This window comes from Podarcis melisellensis, assembly GCF_964234715.1.
Source record: "Podarcis melisellensis genome assembly, chromosome: 2".
Lineage (NCBI taxonomy): Eukaryota > Metazoa > Chordata > Lepidosauria > Squamata > Lacertidae > Podarcis > Podarcis melisellensis.
Genome location: NC_138529.1, coordinates 14,102,178 through 14,122,437, shown reverse-complemented (window position 1 = coordinate 14,122,437; position 20,260 = coordinate 14,102,178). Strand labels below are relative to the sequence as shown.

Below are 20,260 nucleotides of genomic sequence, written 5' to 3'. Positions count from 1 at the left end.
GAAGGAAGCGTAAATGAAGAAATCAAAGTGAACATAGGTAACTGGTGAAATCCCTGGTGCAGAGAAGAGAGTTGATCCTCCTTGTGTGCCTTTAGAGGCACATGTGTGCTGAAGCCTGTACTAGGAGGAGATGAAGCAGCTGTGGGATCTGCAGAAAGATCTCTCTGTTCCAAAGGGGTTGGCTAGAGCAGAGCCGTGGCTTGGATGAATCTAGCTGGGAAGGAGCTCAATTTGGGGACAAGGGAAAAGGGAGAGCTCTCGGAGCTCAACTTTGGCCTTGGACCTCTGAATGTGGTGCTGGTCCTCACCCCTCCTTGTTCTCCCTGCCCTTCAGACTTGCCTAGTGTGCCGGAAAGGGGATGATGATGAGAACCTGCTGCTATGCGATAGCTGCGATCGTGGCTGCCACCTCTACTGCCACCGGCCCAAGATGACCGAGGTGCCGGCCGGTGACTGGTTCTGCTCCCTCTGCATCGCTCAGGTGCTGGCTCCATGTGGGCTAGAATCTGTCCCATCCCAAACTCTTTGATACTTCCTCCTTGACTGGCAGGGCTTCCTTTGCTCCACAATTTGTACTGAGATGCATTCCAAGGGAGGGAGTGTTGAATGTTGGAGTGTGTGGGGGCGCAACAGTGTGGGACTGCAGTATCCCTAGCAGATAGCTCTAGGCTTTTTGTGCTGCCTTTGGGAAACCCTTCCCTGAAGTGGGATCCCTAAATTCACCAATTTATGGCTCTTTACTTCCCTCTCTCTCACACACACATCCCTGTCGCCCCTCCAATTTCTCTATGGTACAGATGCAAAGAGAATACCAGGATGACTATGGCTCTCCACGACGCGGCAAGAAAAGAAAAGGTGGAAGTTCTGGGGCTTTTTTTGGAAAGGAGGAGCTCAGGCCCCGATCTCGGTCAGCAGCAAACCAGCAGCGCAGTAACCTGGCCAACGTACCGCCCCAATACTCGGGTGAAGGCCTATCTCCTTCCAAGCGAAGAAGAGTGTCCACACGAGGCCAGAGTGCCGACCTCACCTTCTGCGAGTAGGTGTCACCTCGGAGTTGGTGTCCAGGGGAGAAGGGTGTGGAGCAGAAAATGCCATAGGGATAAGACCATTTGCTCTAAGACTTGCTGTGGCCCAGAGATTCAGAAGCAGAGTGGCACCTGGAGCATCTGAGGGCTGTAGAAGGCTTGTAAATCCCATTTGCTTTCCCTGGGCTTTTTACATCTGCCATGCAGAGAGACATCCACAGTGGACATGGGGTGAAGCAGCCCCACTCTCTGAGGGACTTACATTGGGCTTCTGCAGCAGCTGTTTCCTCTCAGATGTGCTGTGGCCCAGAGATTCAGAAGCAGACAGGCAGCGTATACCTTTGCTCACCAGAGCAACCCTTGCCTATTTAGTTGCATTAGTAAGCTGCCACAAGAACCTCTTTGGTTAGTAGGCGGTGCATGAATGATCCAAATAAATAATTTGGTTAGAGTGTCAGTAAATCCCCTCTAGGGCTCCACCTGCTCCTTGGGAGGCCTTCTCAGCTTGACCAATAAGCGCTCCAGTTTCTTTAGCCCTGACTCTTACATTCGCGCCTTTTTGTCAGGATCATCCTGATGGAGATGGAATCACATGAAGCTGCCTGGCCTTTCTTGGAACCAGTTAACCCCCGGCTAGTGCCTGGCTATCGGAAAATCATCAAAAATCCTATGGACTTTGCCACCATGAGGGCACGGCTGCTGCGCGGCGGGTGAGTCCAGGGAGGGAGCTTGCTGGTGGCAGGGCCAGCTCAAGGCATTTGCAAATCCAAATGGCGCTCACACAACCCCTTTCTAATTGTGGGGGTTGGTCCTGGTTGGAGGGTTTTGTGTGCTACAAATGGGGTAGTTTTGTGCAGGTGGAGCTAGCATACACCTCATGGTGGTCCCATGCAGTATACCTCAGCCCTTGGGCCTGGCTTCTTTTGCTGAGTTACTAAACTTGAGGTTTCCAGAGGGCTTACTGAGGGAAAGGTGATGCGCAGGAAAAGGAGTGTGTGACGAGGCCTGCCTTGGGGGGGCCAAGCGTTGTGATGTAGAAATGGCAGAGGTAGTGATCACAAAGCTGGTGTCCTTTGCAGTCATGCAAAATTTGAGTTAAAACTTTTTAGAAAAAAGGCGCAGTGTTTTATCCACCAGCTGGGCATGATATTGGAAGAGTTTTTTAAAAAAAATAAAATCTTGAGGGGTGGTAGCTATATTTGTCTGCTTCAGAAAAACCATCCATGAGTGTTGTAGCATCTTGAAAACTAACCCCTTCATTAATGCATGAGATTTTGTGGACCAGAGTCTGGATGTATGGAGCATTGCGCAATGTTGGCAGGAATATATATGCAAGATCGGAGTACATTTAAGTTTCATCAGAATTGTCACAGTCCGTACATTTAGAAATTTATTCCCCTCTGATGTTTTAGCTTTATTTCCCCCCCTTCCACGCCCATGTGTATATACAGTACTTGCCAACTTGGAGAGCACTTCTTACATCTGATGAGCTGGACTCTTGCTCATGAAAGCTTACACCACAAATAAATTTGTGTTAGTTCTTAAAATGCCACAAGATCTTTCCTTTCTATTTCTTACAGTGTAAATTAAGGTCTCAGACTTGAGAAACCTTCCTGTAAATTAGCCTGCCGCTAGCTGCTCAAGCTCAGCAGCCTCCTCCCTTTCCTAATGACACCTGCAAATGGTGGTAGCCTAAGCAAAGGGAAAGACTGGTGGAATTGTGCCAAGTGTATACATGCCCTACTGCCGTCCTGTAGGGAGTCATTCCTACAGCTGACAGGTCCCAAATCCAAATTACGCCGTAGCTTACTGCTGTTGAAAAAGAAGCTGGTGCAATGTAGTGTTGGACTGGAGCCTGGGAGACCAGGTGTCAAATCATAGAATTGTACAGTTGGGAAGGACCCTTGAGGATCATCTAGTCCAATGCATGCAGGAATATGCAGCTGTCCCATACAAAGATTGAACCTGCAACCTTGGCGTTACCTATGCTCTAACCAACTGAACTATTGATTGCTGATTCAAAAAGCACGATCCTCAGTAAGTTATGAAGCTCACTAGGTGACTTAGGACTAGACCCTACCTCACAGGTTTGTTGTGGAGGTAGAACAGGGAAAAGGTGCACTACTTGGAGGAAAGGTGTGGTATAAATGTAATAACATGATAATAATCTGCCCCTGCATTCTAGCCATTGGGAAGAAATGAAGGAAGGGGAGGGGAGAGCTTGAGAGAAGGGTGATTCACAGTAACTCAGGGCTGGCTAAAGCAGTGTGCATTGAGACTGCCCTCACGACCAAGGGGTAGGATTGTGGTGTTGCAGGGCGCCTGCAGTTTCTGTCTGAGTGCTGGACTTCTTAGCTGCTTCCAGGAAGCTGACTGCTGCTCTCTTTGTCCTCCGCAGGTACACAAGTTGTGAGGAGTTTGCTGCTGATGCTGCCCTGGTGTTCGACAACTGCCGGACCTTTAATGAGGATGAGTCCGAGGTGGGCAAGGCAGGGCTGACCATGCGCCAGTTTTTTGAGAGCCGGTGGGAGGAGTTTTATCAGGGAAAACAGGAGACAAACCCATGAAGCTGGCAGAATGGGGAGAGATGAGAGGAGCCCAAGGCGAAGCCCTCCCATTTCAAAACCCTGTGCTGCATACTGTCTCTTCTGGAGCTCCATCTTGCTACCTGCTGATTAATGTTTCCCCCTCTCACAATGATTGGACTTGGATTGGCATTTAACGATGGGGCTGCTTCACTCACCGCCTGGATCCTCAGAAGCCCCCCCCCCCGCCCCCGCTCACTTCTTCGCTCTAAACAACACAAACTCTGAACTGTGTAAGCCAAAAAAAAAAAGTTTCCTTTTTTTCAAATGGAGGAACAACCACCCACAACCCCAGCTTAGCTGGGGCTATTTAATAATAGCAATAGTTCTTAGTGAATGTGTAAGAACACTTTTTTCTGTGCAGTGTCAGTACCATGCATTAATGGCCAGTAACGTGAACGTTAAGTTTTTCTCCTTTTTAGAGTCGCGTTGAAAATGTATAAAGCAGATCACTCCTGCCTCTGGGAATGACAACCTTGATGACACTGAAACATGCTGCTTCTACTCCCCACCCCACCCTTTTGCCCTTTCCAACTCTGTCTCAACCGGCCTCTTCTCCCCACCACTGCTGAACAACCACTGTAGCCGTGGACGGTTCCTTCCCCCAGTTTCCAATGATCTTTCTGAAACCAAGGGTATATGGCTTAGAGCTGGTGTTCATCTGGAGTAGTTGGGATGTCGAGGTACTTCTGCCCATGTGAATGCAAGATGTACTCCCTTCTCAAGGGTATCACCCCTGTGAGCCACATTCTCTTGGTTCAACTAAGATGGGCTGCTTCCAGAGGGGTGGTCATAGCTTGAGCTCTTCGTATGAAATTGGGATCTTGCATTCCTGTATTTGGTTAATCTACATCACACACACCCCTGCTCAATATTGGTTTATTCCAGATTTAGTTTCTAAGGGAGTTGAACAAAATGGGAATAATCCAGAACGAGTGTGTACCAAGAAGACAGTATCAACCAGATAATCCCCCCTCATGCAAACCACAGTTTAGCTGGATGAACCTTCCTGCTAGCCTCTTCCCCACCCCTGATTCCACAGGGAACACTTCAGCAGGGGCAGCTCATGAATCCTTTGCAGTGCCCAAGTCTCAGCTGCAAGAATACAGCTCTCTCCCCCCCCCCCTAGTTGTGGGTAAAATTGCTGGATTGTATCACTAGGCTTCAAGGGACCAAAGTAAAGGAGCTTGCAGGAGTGGGGTTGATGTAACCTGCGTTTTGAGAGGAAGGGTTTTCTGATGCCCCCTTCCAGCTCTTCAGAAGATCATGTCATGGGATTCTGGCCTTATTGAGTGTTGTCCCCACCCTGTCCCCCGTCCCCCAACTCTGCCCCAGCGTTATTCCTCAGGGATGGCTACTGTCTACAAAGTTTGATCTGCAATCTATCTGTACGTTTGGTAGGATTGTTGTTTCCTGCCTTGGAACACCATTCCCAATCTAGGGTAGGTATTTCCTCCTTGAGACAAGATGTGGGATTAAGCCCATGAGAAGGGAGGGAAAACTGCCACCATTTCATCTTCCTCCATGTTAGGTTCCTGTCTCCTGGCCATATTTTTAACCTGTGGGGTCTAAATCGTGCTGCCTCCTTTGGTTACCTTGACTGAGATTCAATCTAGAAGGGCAGCTTTGGGCATTACATGCAAGTGAAGAGAGTGATCACTTGTGTGTCTCCTCAAGGTGCATGCCTCTGGAGGGCACATGCAAGTGCTTGCTGGAAGCATGAAAGGACGAAGCTCATGCTTCCACCAACTATGGCCTTTGCAGAATGTCCACAGCTGCCCTCAGTCTAAAGATCTGGAATTCATAAGTATTTCCTTTCAGCTTTTGTCTACATTTTCTATATAGTATTTTACCTTAGATCGCCACTCATACATACCCCATGTGAACATTCTTAACATTTTAGCCTTTTTTCTAAACCCTTTTCCAACTGGATTCTGATGGTTTTCAGAGGAGAAATAATCGCGGTTCCATTCATCGTTATTTTTGCCATGTGGGCAAGAGTAGCCTGTTTCAATGAACTATCATTCACTCCAGTGCCAGAACCACCCAAACCAGAATTTGTTTTGAAGCTACCTGAGCAGGTATAGAGCGGTCCCACCCCCAGGCCCTATTCCATTGAAGCAATGGATTGCTCCAGCTTTGGCGAATGATTTAACAACCAGCGCAGTCCACCGAGAACAGCTCTTGCACAAGCTTCCATGGAGATGAATGTGCAGGTGACTGATTCTTTGCTATCCAATCTATGCAAGAGACATTCTGGTGGATTGTTGCCATATTAAAGCATGAGAAGGAGCCTGATGCGAATAAGCAGTTGTGATACTTTCTGTCTTTGGGTTTCTGGTGCTAAGCGCTTGGCAGATTCAAATATTTGTGGCTGAAGCCAGGTGATCCTTCCCGCTCGCACTTGGTGCAAGAGGGAATGCGGTTTTTTAAACAAAGTTTTAAAAATACATGTTTTAAGTCTCTAGCCTTTTAAAAAAGAAAAATACCCCAAACAGTCCACAAGGCAGTTGTTAACAAGCATAATTGGTCATCTCGTTTCTTGCAATTCAGCAACTCTCCATCATTCACCCCCCTCATGGTGCACGGATGCCTAATAGCAATCTGTATTCGAAGTAATAACCTGGTTCCAAAGCACCAGCCTCACACTGTTGCTGAGCAATGGTTTCTAAGGAGACTGCTGTCTGGGAAACAGATTCACCCGACCCGTATTGTATTCCGGAGTCATAGGCTTACATCCTAGTCCACCCCAGCTGCCTCTGTCCTGGAACAGGGGCGTTGCTGCCATTGGTTTTTCTCCAGTCTGTTTCAGGATGCTGGTCCAGTATTCTTGGCCGTGGTGCAGATGCATAGGAGGCATATAGGAGAGATAAAAGAGGAAACGGCTTGTTTCTTTCACTTTTCTTCCACCACCCAGGTGGATCGGAGTGGTAGGAAGGCCATCTCCTGTAACCTTAACTCCCTAGCTGCTTTTCATACCCAGCCTAGCTCCTCAAACCATTGTAAATTACGGGTATCACTTAGGGGCAGATAAACGGCTGGCAGGGTCCCATCAGGAGATGGCTTTCCTCCCGCATTTCCACCTGTGCTACAATTGAATGAGGGGTGTGTGAGTGTTTGTGTTTTCTCCCTACCCGCGTCGACCAATCCAGTTGCAAGAGCACTGATGTAAGTAAAATGCAGCCACAGGTGATGTAGCCTGGAGACTGAAACCTCCCTTACTGTGCTTCCTCTACCCCAACCTCACTCCCCACCCCCAGTTGTTTTCAACAAAACGTAGCCTTTTTCTATCAAATAACCTCAAACTTTATTTTATTTTAAATTTTGGGATTTTTGTTTTGTTTTGTTTTTGCTTTTAAAATAAAGAGGTAGATTTGAAGTCTATTTGAAACTGACTTTATATTATGCATAAATATTTATATTTTATCTAAACTTGTGCTGTAACAGCTTCTTTTTGGTGGGTTTTTTTTTTAAAGTAATGTTCCCCCCCCCCCCATCTGTTGGGATTTTTTTCTCAGCTATGAGAAAGCTCTAGAGAGTTTGGAAGTGTTAATTGTTGGGCTTTTGTTTTGTTTTGTTATGGAAATGTTAAAATTTTTAGATTCAAACCCTCACACCTTAAAAGAATGAATCCAGGTTTGTCCTAATCTTGATCTTCATTAGGGGAGTCGGTGTATAAAATACCTTGTTGTTTTTTGAAAGTTACATGCATTTTTCCCCCCAACTGGATTTTGAGAATTGCAACTAGAATAATTGGCCTTATCATCCAACTACTGGCTTTTTCTCCCCCCTTCATCTTGATTTGATATCAGAAAGGAACCAACCAACCCAACATCCTGTGAGATGCTCTGAACAGCAGGAAGAGGGGCATCACACTTTTTATATGAATAACCAAATGTGTTTGTTTTAGTGAATTTTTGATAATGTACAGTTTTTTGTGAATTTAAATTGATTTCTTTCTATATTTTTAGGACCAACCTCATTTTTAATAAGGTTTAAAAGGAAGAAAAAAAAATCTAGAATTCCTGTTTGTTTCCTTGTGATGTTTCCACAAGTACAGATGTTAGAGTGCTTGTCAAGTTTCAAAGAATAAACAAAAAAACAACCCACGTTTGATAGAGAAGAATGTGCTTGAGAATGTTGTCTTTTTCTCGGGGCGGGAGGGGAGGGGCGTTGCTCTGCTACAAGCTGAACATTAACCACTCTAGACATGGACTTGTTCCCCCTCCTGCTTTTTGGCAACCTGCCTCAGTATCCTGTTAAGATGTGGACCTCTGCAGTGGGTGCCAGAAAGCTTGAAGATGCATCATTTTTTAAAAAAACAACAACAACACGCACTCTTAATGTTGAAGTAGAGACTGGGCAGGTGTGTCTATGGTCTATGATTTCATTGTGATACAGCAGAATTTAGGCAGGATGGCGAGTGGCGGTTCCTGGTGGACCAGTTCCTTCCAAATTGCATGATCCGTACAGGTGAGGTCACTGAATGTTTCATGGCATTGGTACCCCTGGTCTACAAGTTGGGTGTTGTTTATACAGGCCAGCTGTGTTTTGTGCGCCTGGGTAGCTCAGTGTGTTAGTGCATGATGCTGACAATGCCAAGGTTGCAGGCTTGATCCCCATATGGGACAGCTGCATATTCCTGCATGCATTGCAGGGGGTTGAACTAGATGATCATCAGGGTCCCTTCCAACTCTAGAATTCTATGATCTGTGATCTCTAAAATGGACGCCATCTCCACCTTGAGTGTAAAAGGTAAAGTGACCCTGTACATATAGCTTAAATTAGAGCTGTGTAGATCCTACATGGAGGAAGGTCCAGTCTCTACAACTGGAATCCAGCCCAGCATTATCTACTTTTAATTTGTCATCTGAGGTGGAAAAACCCAAAAGATCAGCCAGGCTTCTCCAGCCGTGGTGGAGAGAAAGGTTTCCATCATGATAGCGGGCAACATTTCATGGAGCCTTTTGAAATTTGGTGCTTTAGGGCAGTGGCAGTTTGATGAAGCTTGGATGCAGTGAACTATTATCCCAGCAACATCTTGCAGAGATATTGTAGTTTTCAGAAATCTTAAATTCTGTGGGTTTGAATGGCACCCAAAGTCCCATAGCCTGAGCCTCTCTTTACCTCCATGGTAAGACAGTTGCTACTCCCATTAGTGTGTATAGAAAATGGTAAAATGGACATACAGAAAAAGTTCAGTAACCACCACAGTATGAAAAGTCAATTGCAATTTTGTTTGTAGCTTGCAGAAAGATCTGTTATTCATTAGAGCTAAGTGGAAGTTGTGTAAGAGACCAACTGCAAGGGAGATCTTGCAAATGCAAGACCTGGTATGCACCTCCCACTTTAAAATAACACCTCAAGTAGCTCCACCCCCTTTTTTTGCAATCTTAAGAAACTGAGATGAAGACCTTTAACAGTTGGCTGGGCTACAGAATATTGTGCTGGATGCAGACATCAGCTTCTAGGTAAACCAAAACTTCACACACAACCATTTCTTAGATTGTGGATTAGTCCTCAGTTCCAAGTTGGGGGGAAACAGCCTTCGCAGCAAGCATACATTTCAAGGGGCGGGACAGCCTTTTTACTGTTCTTTAATATGAACCTCTTGTGCATAATAGGATAGTTCAATTGTGTTGAAACTCTTGACTTTCCAGTGCTCCACCACTTCAGGGAATCTGGCTATCTACATTGCCAAGGTGTTCTAGAGCAGATTGCAAGTTCACAGGAGACCTGGCCTTCCAATATGCCCCACACATTTCAGAGTATATCTAGAATACATCTGATGATTGCAAATAGCCGCTCCCAGGGAAAAGACTGATTGGATTTATTGGGTACTCTTCATTGGTAGCAATCCCGCTACTAGTGAAAGGATCAGTAGAGCTGGTGAAGTTGTCTGCCAGCAACACTGGTCGATCATCCTTAACTTTGTCCCCAAGAAATTTCCACAGAACCTCAAGAGTTTCCTGGAGCATAGTTTGAAAATCATCATGACATATTTTGTCTTAAATCGCTTTAATAGGGAGAGAATGACCAGCATCTCCTTGAAACTGCTTAATAATGACGACGAGCTAAAAGTATTTCCAAGAAGCAGTCAAGCCACTTTTTTTTTCACCTTTTATTTAAAAACAAAAATTTGTTCAAAATGAGACCAGTCAGAGCTCCACAGAGGGAAAGGTGTACAGGGGTTGAGAGAGAGAAACAGGCCTGGCTGTAGCATGGAAGATACAAAACTATAGAAACTTCTCAATTAAAAAAAACTTGTACAAATAGTCCTAAGTATATAAATAAAACTAGCCGGTAAAATGAACTGAGACTGTGGGTTGCGGGCGGGCCAAGAACTCTCGCTGTGTCTGTGGCAAATGGAAGCACAGAAGAGTTGCCTTTGGAGAGTTCCCGGGAGCTTTGAATGACTTGAGTCAGAAACAGGGCAGAGGCATCACTCAGAGTGCCAAATGCATGTTTACAGGAGACTCATTTGCATCCATGGCAAGCATGTGGTGGTGGTGGTTTTAAAGCAACAATTTAGCTGTTATGTTCCAATGTTATGACGACGAACTTGGGTGTTAAAAAACACACTAGCCTGTAGCCTGCTGTAGACATGAACCAGCATGAGATGGGTATTTCTTTAGAGTGGGTGCCTATTGCTATCTGCTTTAAAGGCCATTTGCTACAGGGCAAGGCGTCAGTGCAACCATCTGAACCACCAAGGGCGTATTGCTCCAGAGGAAAGTGCCGACAAGCTATGAACTTTGTCCCAAGGTATGGGGTGGATTGGGCCTTGCGTTAGCTCAAAGCAGAGCTGGAATCCCCACCAGAGCTTCCTCCTAGAGACGGGAAGGCAAAGCTGAAGAACACCAAGTGCTCTGCAATCAAGAAACCCTTTCTTTAAAAAACAAAACGTTATTCTGGTGCGATCCTAGCGAGTAAATGATTTCGAGGAAACACTTGTTACTGACCCTCACTTTTTTTTGCCACTCAGAATGTTAGTAGCGTCAACTGTTTTAGCTCCTGGACAGACAAAAAGTGAGATTTCTGGAAGACGAAACGCTGACTTTTCTCCTTTTGCCCAACTCACAATCGCCAACAGCTCTAGGGGTACTGCTTCTGACAGGAAATACATGGCAAAAACGGAAGCAGGAGGCCGCAGCACAACCTTGGGCCCTGCTGGAATAGAATTGGCTTGGAATACTATCTGCTTTATTTGCTAGCATGTTTGGTATTGCCTCCACCCCACTGCCTGCTTTGATGGTGCTGGGTACGTGTGTATTTTGAGCTGAGGTATTGGTATTTGTCAAGAGCATCACTTCCTTCTGGATAGAAGAGGCTCCCCAAAGAGCAACAGCTGCTGTTTGACAGCCATTAGCTCCAAAGTGTCTTACTTGGCTGTGCAATCACTTTTGGGCAGCTTAGAGGAGCCATCCTGTATCATAGACAAATACAACTAGCTCCCTATCCAGTGAGCCAGTACTAGAAATTCTAACAGCACAGCAATACCAAAAGTACTCTACCCCCACCAAATTTTGTTGACCTCTGCTCATTTTGATTCTGCAAGCCATGGCCCAAGGCAAAAAGTTCATTCCCTCTAGTATATTTTGCTAACGGGATCGTTGCTAGTTCAGTTTGTTGTTTTGCAGTCACCACCTGCATAACCTGGGGCCAGTGGTTTTCCTTTCTCTTACGGAAACCAAATTCCTGCAAACTCAGTATTTAGCTAGAGCGCCAGAGTATGGAGTCTGAAAGCCTGTTAATGGCAGGCTGGTTTAAAGGCAAGATCCCTTGTGCTGTGTCTTTTGACCGTTCAACTGCTCCCAGGGGGTCCAAATAAATCCACTGTTTTGCTTCAGCGAGCCCTTTTGAAAATAAAAAAGGCTGTTTTGAAAACCAACAATGGCTTATGCCATTCCTGGACTTCTAGGTGGAAACTTTGCAGCATTCATCACTTACGAATTCTTGCCATGCTTGGGGGTCTCACACTGAGGTCACAAAACTGTGCCCTACCTGTGGATCAAAGATTTCTGCTCAAGTTCAAAGAAACGAACTAACGCAGCGTCAACACACTTTACAAAGGAATTTTTTTAAAAAGCAAAATGTGGTACATCTTAACAAAACTCTCCAGTAATTAGCAGCAACACAGGGGTTATTAATCTTTTTTTTTTTTTAAAGACAAACATTTCTCTTCCACCCACCCACAAAGCAGAGGAGCCCAGAGGGTTTTCTAAGGGTGAGTTGGGGTAACTCGCCCCCCCTGGAGAAGGTGCAGTTTGCCGGTTCAGGATGTACAAATGAACTGCAAGTACATGTGAGGTAGATGTGTAGCTAAGAATGACAAAAAAAAGAAAACTGGAACTGGTGTGCATAAAAATGGAGGGACGTTCTGAACCGGGTTTATTTTATTTTCCTCCCCCAAATAGCACCAACAACATCCAAGGAGGACGGGGTTTTGATGCAAGCATGGAATCAGCAGGCAAAGAGTTTTGGATGGTGGAGCTTGTTTTTGTTTTAATAAAAAAAGATGCCAGCATTTAGGAGAGACAAAGGTTTTGAGGCTCATCTACAGTCTACTCTACTAGATCTCTTGAGGCAGCCAGCTGCTTCCTCTTCCTCTTCCAGCATGGTGGGAAGGCTGGGGGGGGGGGCAAGCGTGATGCAGGAGATGACAACAAGGGGGGTGGGCTGGGCTGGTTTGTGCAGAGGGAAGCTGGGCCAGAGAAGAGCACAGAGGCCTTGTTGGGCATAGAGTGGGACAAGGCTGCAAGGTCATTCATTCACAAAGTGGGGAAGGAGCAGGTCGGGAGAGGCCTTTACTAGACTGGAAGTTTAAAGTGCAGGGACTGGTTCCCCCCACTGGCAGAATGGGATAGGGGAAATCAAGGCACAAGATTAAAAGAAAAAAATCTAGCAGCTCAGAGGTCCATGCTCCTAGGTCCCAGGGTTTTTGCTTCTACTTTTTTTGCCTTCGGTCCCTATGCTACGCATGCATGCTCGCAAGTCATGCTTTTGCGCAGCGGTCGATTCCCAGAGTATAGGAAGGAGCGGAAAGCTCAGGCCGCGACTTTGCTCATGAGAAAGCTGCAGATCGGGCTTAAAGCAAAGGTGCTCCACGAAAGCAGCCAGGAGCCTTCCTAGCAGTTCGGAGCTGGCGTGGTCAGAGCAGGGGAAGGGGGGGAGATGAGCGGTGCCATTTGACAGCTGGCCTCTGCAGCCCGTGGGGGATATTCTCGGATGTTTCTCCTAACTGCTAACCCTCCTTCCAGACCTGGGACGATGGAATCAAAGGGCCCCAAATGCCATGACTCGTTTGTCTGTCATAGGTGTCCCCCTCAGGAAAAGAAAAGCTAGGAAGGTGTGGGGAGTGAGAACAGGGCTTAAGACCATGGGTAAGCTTTGCAGTGGCGAAGTGTAGGGTCTCTGGGCCCGCAGCACACAATCTCTCAGGTCTGTGCACGTCCACCTTTCCCACCACTGCAATCTTACTTTCTCTCACACCGCATTAGCATCCAGCCTTACGCATACCCTAATCCTTCCCTTTACACCCTATCCTTTCTCCTTACCCACCCAGCCCTGGCCACAATCTCTCCCTTCCCCTCGCTACCCCTACCCTCGGCCTCCCTCTCGCGCGTCTTGTGTTACTTGCTGTTCTTAAACCAGTTCTTGCTTCCTTTCTGCATGGGACCGGGCCTTAATAGACAGCTGCATCTGGCTCAGGTAGAAACTCCGTTTTTGTTCTTTCTTTTAAAAAATGCAGAGCGGCACCAGGTTGGCCCTGGGAGACCTTGTTTATATCTTTGGCAAACAAAAGAAAAATGTGGCAAAGAAGAGGTAGGGACATCGGCATGAACGCTTAGGTCGAGGCTGCTCCTGTCCTCCTCTGCTGGGTTTCGACAAACACAAATAACATCTCCAGTCCCAAAGGCTGCCTTGATGCAAAATGGGACTCAAACTCTTCCCTTCCTTCGCATTCCCTCCTCTCACCCCACTTCCACCAAGAGCTACCTCCTAGTCCAAATGAGAGAGCGACTGACCGGGGGGAGTGGGGAGGCTAGAATAGAGGGAGCTCTTAAACACACCGGAGGAGAAAGCAAATGAAACAAGTCTGCAGAACAACTATTTTTTAAACAGGCTGAGGATGAGAAGGAAGCATGGGCAACAGCTAAGCAATTTGCCCCGATTCAGAAAACTGGGGCAGCGGTTTAGGATGGCTCGTACGCGCAGAATCCTGCACTCAAACCTGGATGGAAGAGATTTGTAGGAGGTTGCCAGGTGTGTTGCTGTATGGCATCTGTTGAGTTTTGTGCTGCTGGCTGCCCACGGCAGCTTTTCTTCAACAAATGCAGAGAGACTTTCTGCAAATAGATTGGAGTCCCTAGCATACGACGGATATGCTGTGAAATGCTGAAAGTCTTTCAGGGCAGCGAGAGAGATGAAGGAACACCGAAGTAAAATGCAACTAGCCTAGGAAAACATTGCAACGTTAGCTACTGCCGAGATGGAGGTCAACCTCAGTTTTGGGAAATGAAACTTATTTAATAATATAGCTGCATGCCAGCCATGAAACACAGGCACACACATTGAAAAGACCATTCCCACAACATTCCAAAATGCACTCCTTTCTGAACTGGAAATTAATCCCGAAAAGATTCGCAATCCACGAAATCTGTGGCGGGCACAGCAACCCCACCAGGAAGGCTAAAGACTGCAGCCCCCGGCTTGAAAGCAGAAATTATTTCATGGAGGGTGATGCCCAGTCACTCTGAAACCAGCACTGAAGTATTTGTATCCATGATACCAGGAATTCCTTGCTTCCAAACCAGCTTTGTTATAGATAACTAGTCACAAATGGCAATTGGGCAGTTTCAGGTGCCTATGCAGTCCTATGCACAATGAACACATCCAGTAAGACCCGGATAAATATTGCCTCCAGATGTACATCTAGATTAATATCTGCAACTGCATCCCTACGCAATTCACAATGCTGTTTCCATGCATGGAGCTCCCTTGATGGAGCTGTCAGACTTTGCTGTATTCCTTATTTCCCTAAACAGAATCTTATGAATCCTGACTTACTGAATTCATGGGACCTAAAGGATTGAACCTTTGGCTACAACTAACTTTTGCTGGACTGAGTTTATTTCTTTGTTTTATATTTTGCTAGCACTGCAGACGTGGAACCAGAGCAGGGTCATAATCGAAACGGAATTAAGCTGAAAAAAGGGATAGTGGGAGTCCCATACAGACATCATGTTTTGAGTGGGGTTTGTTTTCCTTAACCATGGTTTAAGTGTTACTTTACATCTGACTTCCTAAACCATGGTTAAATGTTCCTTCTGCACTGAGCAAACCATGGTTAAGACAGTTTCCTCATCCTCTGGCCTGCAAGATGGCAAGCAGATCTTGCTGGTGTCTTATTATATACATGCCCTCCAGGGGCAGGTTAACAGACACTAACCATGGTTTCGGTATATTCTGAAATACTAATCAGAGGCGGCAGCAAGCCATGGTTAATGTGAACAATGTTTAAACATTATGTTTGCATTGAACCATTGTTACAATTTAGTTCTAAGGACATGCTTTTGAAGGCGATCAAGGCTTTTACATGGCCACGTGCATCTTACCTACATCACATCTTTGGCCACCAGCATCGAATGTCTATATCTAGTGTATTTCAAGCTTTGCTAATTTATCCGAGTTTATCCATTAAAACTTTGTTATCAGAAGCCTTATATAAAACGGTGATTAAAATAACCAATATAGGAGGGGAACATAATTTCATGCTCACATACTTAATTGGTTCTTGGTATGCAATAAATCAGACGTAAATCTAAGAGAAGGCTCAATATACTGTTTTCACAATGCTCTTTTTTCTCTTCTTTCAAAACCTGGGATTTTCTAAGCAGTTACGTACTACCATTTGCCTGAAATCCCAACACATTTGATCACGTTGGACAAGCAGAGCCCGCAAGGAAATTATCCTGCGTAAGCTGTATTAAAATTAACGGCAGTGGCAGAAGTGCTCCTGTGAAGTTTCTAGCCGTGTCAATCCAAACAAAACTTCCTAATGGATCGGTGTGATCCAGAGGGATTGCATAGAGGACTCAGCTGAAAGCTTGGAAAGTGGCTCCTGATGCTGTGCGATGTATTTTATTTTGGGCGGTGGGAGTGGGATATCAGGAAATCTGGTGCAAGAATGGAAATGTTTGTGCAGACCAAAAGTATTATTTGGGTTGCTGTCCAGATTTGAAGCACTCTAGAAAACCAGTTAATTGAGCCCGAATCTTTTTACAGCTTGATCTAAGGAACTGCTATGGCTGGCACAAGTTGGGTGTGTCATGTACTACATTTTTGAATGTTGTAGTGTGCTGGCCCCCAAATGAAGTAAAGACTGAGTTGCGAAAAAATAAGACAACCAGCTCTTATTTCCTGGAAACTGCCACTTGGGTAACAGGATGATGATGTGCGGGGGGGGGGGGGAGCTGTTCTGCACCCAAATCTCTATGGTGCGGTGCCCTTTTGGCCATTTGAGTGGAATATTGCGACAGGCAAAGTTCAACAGAAACGCAAGACACCTTTTGCTGATTAATTTTAGCCTAAAGCTCTTCTCCTACTCAGCCGGCTGTTAGGCCTCACCCTGCAGAAGTCAGTTTAGCCCCTGCCGAAAAGCTTTCAGCGATGAAGGTGTGCGGGGGCCCTCTGCCCAAATGAAGGCACTTCAGTTTAGCTCAGCACCTTGGGGTAAATTGTCAGCTTAATTTGATTCAGTCTAAGCTCCAGTCCGGGGAAGGGGCACAAAAACAGCATTCTGGGAATCGACTGATGTTACAAGCAGTGATTCTGGTTGCTTATACAGCTCCCTTGCCGATATCTGAGGTATTAAATGGGGGTGCCTCAGTCCTGCGTTGCTACCAATTAAGGGTGCAAATTTGGGGGGGGGGCGTGTGGCTGAGGAGGACAGACAACAAAGAAGCATATGATTAAGGAGCTATGCAAGGCGGGTGGGTGTACTGAACCCTTATCTTTCCAAAAACCTCAAACACTCCTGTTAGGAAGGAAAACCTGATCCCACTTAACGGTCAGGACAAAGTACTAATCCTTTAAAAAGAAAAGAAAATACCAATGTCCTGAGAAATGCAAAATTAAAAACAAAGGGGGAAAAGCCCAGTTCTGCAGGGATACCTTCTCCCAATGCCATCCTACATGTGCTGTGCATACAGACATACATACATACATACAAACACACACACACGCTTCCACGCTCTCAATCCCTGGCTCACATGACACCCGTATGGCCTCTGCAATTAAGTCCTCCCTGATTGTCAGCTGCATAAGAGCTATTTCGTCAAAGGTATGAGTTGGGCATCGAGAAAGGAGGAGGGGGAAAAGGTTTCTCATGATCACATCTGGAGGGTGGGGTGGGAGGCGGGAAGCAACATCTAAAAACAAGGTGGAAAGGGTCAGCTTCATGCCAGCTGGGCTGATTTTATGGTGGAAGAGAGGATAAGTCTTTTAGCACCATCTGGTTGAGAGAAAGCGGGATTTTTTTTGGGGGGGGAGAAAACGGAGAGAAAACATGCAGAGGTGGTCTAAAGCACTTGGTACCTTCGAAAGGCTCTCCAGGGAAATGCGCTGTAGGAAGGGCTGGATTATTGCACATAGTCTCCTGCTATTGCGAATCTGGGGAGCCAGCAACCAAGGGCTTGTTTTTTTGGGGGGGGGTGAGGAAGGGAAACGTGCATAGTAACTAGGATATCCGTTTCGAGGTGGGGGTGGGGAACTCAGCCATCCCCTGCAAGGTGCAAGATGCTCCCTGTTTTTTGTGTGGGTTTTTTAAAGCAACCGGAACAGACCTCCCCGCCCCCGCCCCCGCCCCCCCAATCCTCCCCCCGCCAGCTGGAAGCATCGACCTCTGCGCCCTCAACTGGTTTGCCAAGAAAAGAGAGAGGCTGTGTGCACCTGGGTTTGACAGGCATGCAGGAGTCGGAGGGGGGGGCATACGGCAGCACAGTCTCCGGACCGCAGGCAGCAGAAGGCACTGTGTGTGTGTGTCCCAAGGGAGGGTCGGGAGGTGGGGCAGGAGAGGGCAGGAGCGCGAAGCACTGTTGCTGGCAATGCGTCCATTCAGTGTCCAAGAGTCCGGAAGCGACGACACATCACGGGGCAGCAGGTTCCTCAATCAGTTTATTGTTCCCCTGATCCAGAGCAGGGCGGGCGAGGGGGAAGTCCGTGTGGAAGCAAAGAAGGGTCTGTGCAGAAGCTCAAAACAGAGTCCAAAGCAATCCAGCAAGAACCAGTCCCATTGGACAGGGTAGAGGGCAGAAATCGAGGTCTGGAGCAAACATTCTTTCTTTCTTTTTCTTTCTCTCTCTCTCTTTCTCAGCTGGGGCAGAACTTTTGCCCCCCGCAAATTAGTCCGTTCCTCAAAAGCCACCAGCCGCTTCATCTCCCTCCAACTTGATAAGTTTTTATGCAAGCCCCTCTTGCTGCCGTCAAAAGTTCATATTTTTTTTGTAGTTTTCCTTTTTTGTAGATTTTTTTGTAGGTTTCCTTTTTTGTTTTTTTGTAAATTTGTCTTTTTTAGAAAAAAAAATTACCCTCTTGAAATAATAAAATAATCCTTTCAAAGCAAAATCCCCACTCCCTCCCCACTCCCTCCCCAAGGATGAAGAAAAGAAGTCGTCTGCATTGATTTTTTTCCCCTAACAGCTGCGAGGTGGGGCTTTCTCAGAGCATTTTTTTTCCTTATAAAACAACAAAAAATATTCAAACACTTTTGCATATTTGTCCTTTAAAAAATCTTTTAAATGACCAAAGAAAATAGAACAAAACAAATTCAAAGGAGCAAAAAAAATCCTCCCAGAGTTGGAGAGCCATCTTTCCCAAAAAGAGAGCGAGGAAAAAAAATAAACAATAACAATTGTTCTTCTCTGGGGAATTTTGTGGCATCCAAAGCGTTTGACTTTGCTGTTAACAAGAAAATTAACGCGCAAACACACGCACACGCACACACAAAAATGTTTTCCTTGTATTAAAATAGTCCTTAGTCCATCTGTACATCTAAGGGTCGGGGGGCCATAGCCTTTCCACCCCCACGCTAACCCCCTTTGGTTCCTCGGTGTCAAAAGTCTATTGCGGTTATTTCCTTTTTAAAAAAAACAACAACAAAAACAACCTTTTCTCTTTGCAGGAAAAAAAATGGTTCCATCTTCTAAATGCAGCACAAATTAAACAAAAATAAAAGTTGTCTCCCTCGAAGTGATTGCTCAGAGCTGAGCTGCTCGATGGTGCTAGAAGGATGGAAAGTGGAGGTAATTACGAGGGCGGGTGCTATTCCGAGTTGGCCCCTGCTGCGCTTGTGGCCCCGGGGTCAAGTTGAAGTGGTCCAGCCTCTGGCACCATCCCCAGCCCTCCTGGAACTGGCTGATAACCAAGCCTTAGGCGGATGTTGCTTTTGCCCTCTGGGAGAGATGGAGCTGTCCTTCCACGCCCCACAAAATGCCTCCCCACTTCCACCTTACCTGTTGTTACTTGTTGTACTGGTACGAGTAGGCAGCATGATCCGATGGGGACTCCACTGTCACATGGCTCTGCTGGCCACTGTTCTCCTGTGACAAAACACAGCATCTTAGACAGCATCTTAAAAAGCAGAGACATCACCTTGCCAACAAAGGTTCGATAGTAAAAGCTATGGTTTTCCCAGTAGTGATGTATGGAAGTGAGAGCTGGACCATAAAGAAGGCTGATTGCCGAAGAATTGATGCTTTTGAATTCTAGTGCTGGAGGAGACTCTTAAGAGCCCCATGGACTGAAGGAAATCAGCCCTGAGGGCTCACTGGAAGGACAGATCGTGAAGCTGAGGCTCCAATACTTTGGCCACCTCGTGAGAAGAGAAGAGAAGACTCCCTGGAAAAGATCCTGATGTTGGGAAAGATGGAGGGCACAAGGAGAAGGGGACGACAGAGGATGAGATGGGTGGATAGTGTTCTCAAAGCTACCAACATGAGTTTGACCAAACTGCGGGAGGCAGTGGAAGACAGGAGTGCCTGGCGTGCTCTGGTCCAGGGGGACACGAAGAGTCGGACACGACTAAACAACAACAACACGTTTCTTCCCGAACCTATCAGGTCCACCAAGTTAAGCAAGGCTGAGTTGGATCTGCACGGGTGTGTCAGGCCTAATGTGCACAGCGACTCATCTCTGGTAGGTCTTGCCCCCATGAAGCAGCTGGGGAGACTGAAGGTCCCCACCTCCCCCCAGGTGCCTAAGTCCCCTCCTCTCCAGAGTTTTCCCCAAGCAATCTGAGACTGTGCCTGCACGAAGTGAACTTCTCCTCTGCCCTTTTCATGCCTCTCCTGGTTCTGGGAGACCAGCGGGGAGAGGAGCTTATTGCAGCAAAAGCTGGAGACCCCAGGACTCTTCACTAGCCTGTCTCATCTTTGCCTCTTAGCTCCCCTCCTGCTTCAGTTCTGCCTGATTCTGGACTTCTCTTGGCCACAGACTCTCCCTGCTCATTGAGCCCTGTTGCCAACACCTCCTTCTCCCAGTCTTGTCCTTCTGACAACTCATTGTTGTCCCACCACCAGTCCCCGGGCTCTGAGCCTTCTTCCCTTGGGAGTTCCCCAGCTGGTGCCTCTCACCATTGTGTCCAAACAG

The 20,260-nt window shown here is 46.6% G+C and overlaps 2 protein-coding genes across 4 annotated transcripts in view; one reads left to right on the top strand and one right to left on the bottom strand.

Annotated features, from left to right (window-relative positions):
- The window catches only part of BAZ2A (bromodomain adjacent to zinc finger domain 2A), a 40,459-nt gene extending 32,723 nt beyond the window's left edge, over nt 1-7,736 (top strand). Inside the window, exons 23-26 of the mRNA XM_081896652.1 lie at nt 335-481; nt 798-1,036; nt 1,592-1,735; nt 3,424-7,736. Coding sequence (XP_081752778.1) covers nt 335-481; nt 798-1,036; nt 1,592-1,735; nt 3,424-3,592 — 699 coding nt within the window. The 3' untranslated portion in view covers nt 3,593-7,736. The remainder of the gene's footprint in view (nt 1-334; nt 482-797; nt 1,037-1,591; nt 1,736-3,423) is intronic.
- Nucleotides 7,100-20,260, bottom strand: part of RBMS2 (RNA binding motif single stranded interacting protein 2) — an 86,153-nt gene continuing 72,992 nt past the window's right edge. For all 3 annotated transcript variants that reach the window (XM_081898833.1, XM_081898835.1, XM_081898834.1), the window contains 2 exons: nt 19,126-19,212; nt 7,100-18,894 (listed from right to left, as the gene is read on the bottom strand). In XM_081898833.1, the coding sequence (XP_081754959.1) occupies nt 19,132-19,212 (81 nt within the window). In that variant the 3' untranslated portion in view covers nt 7,100-18,894; nt 19,126-19,131. The remainder of the gene's footprint in view (nt 18,895-19,125; nt 19,213-20,260) is intronic.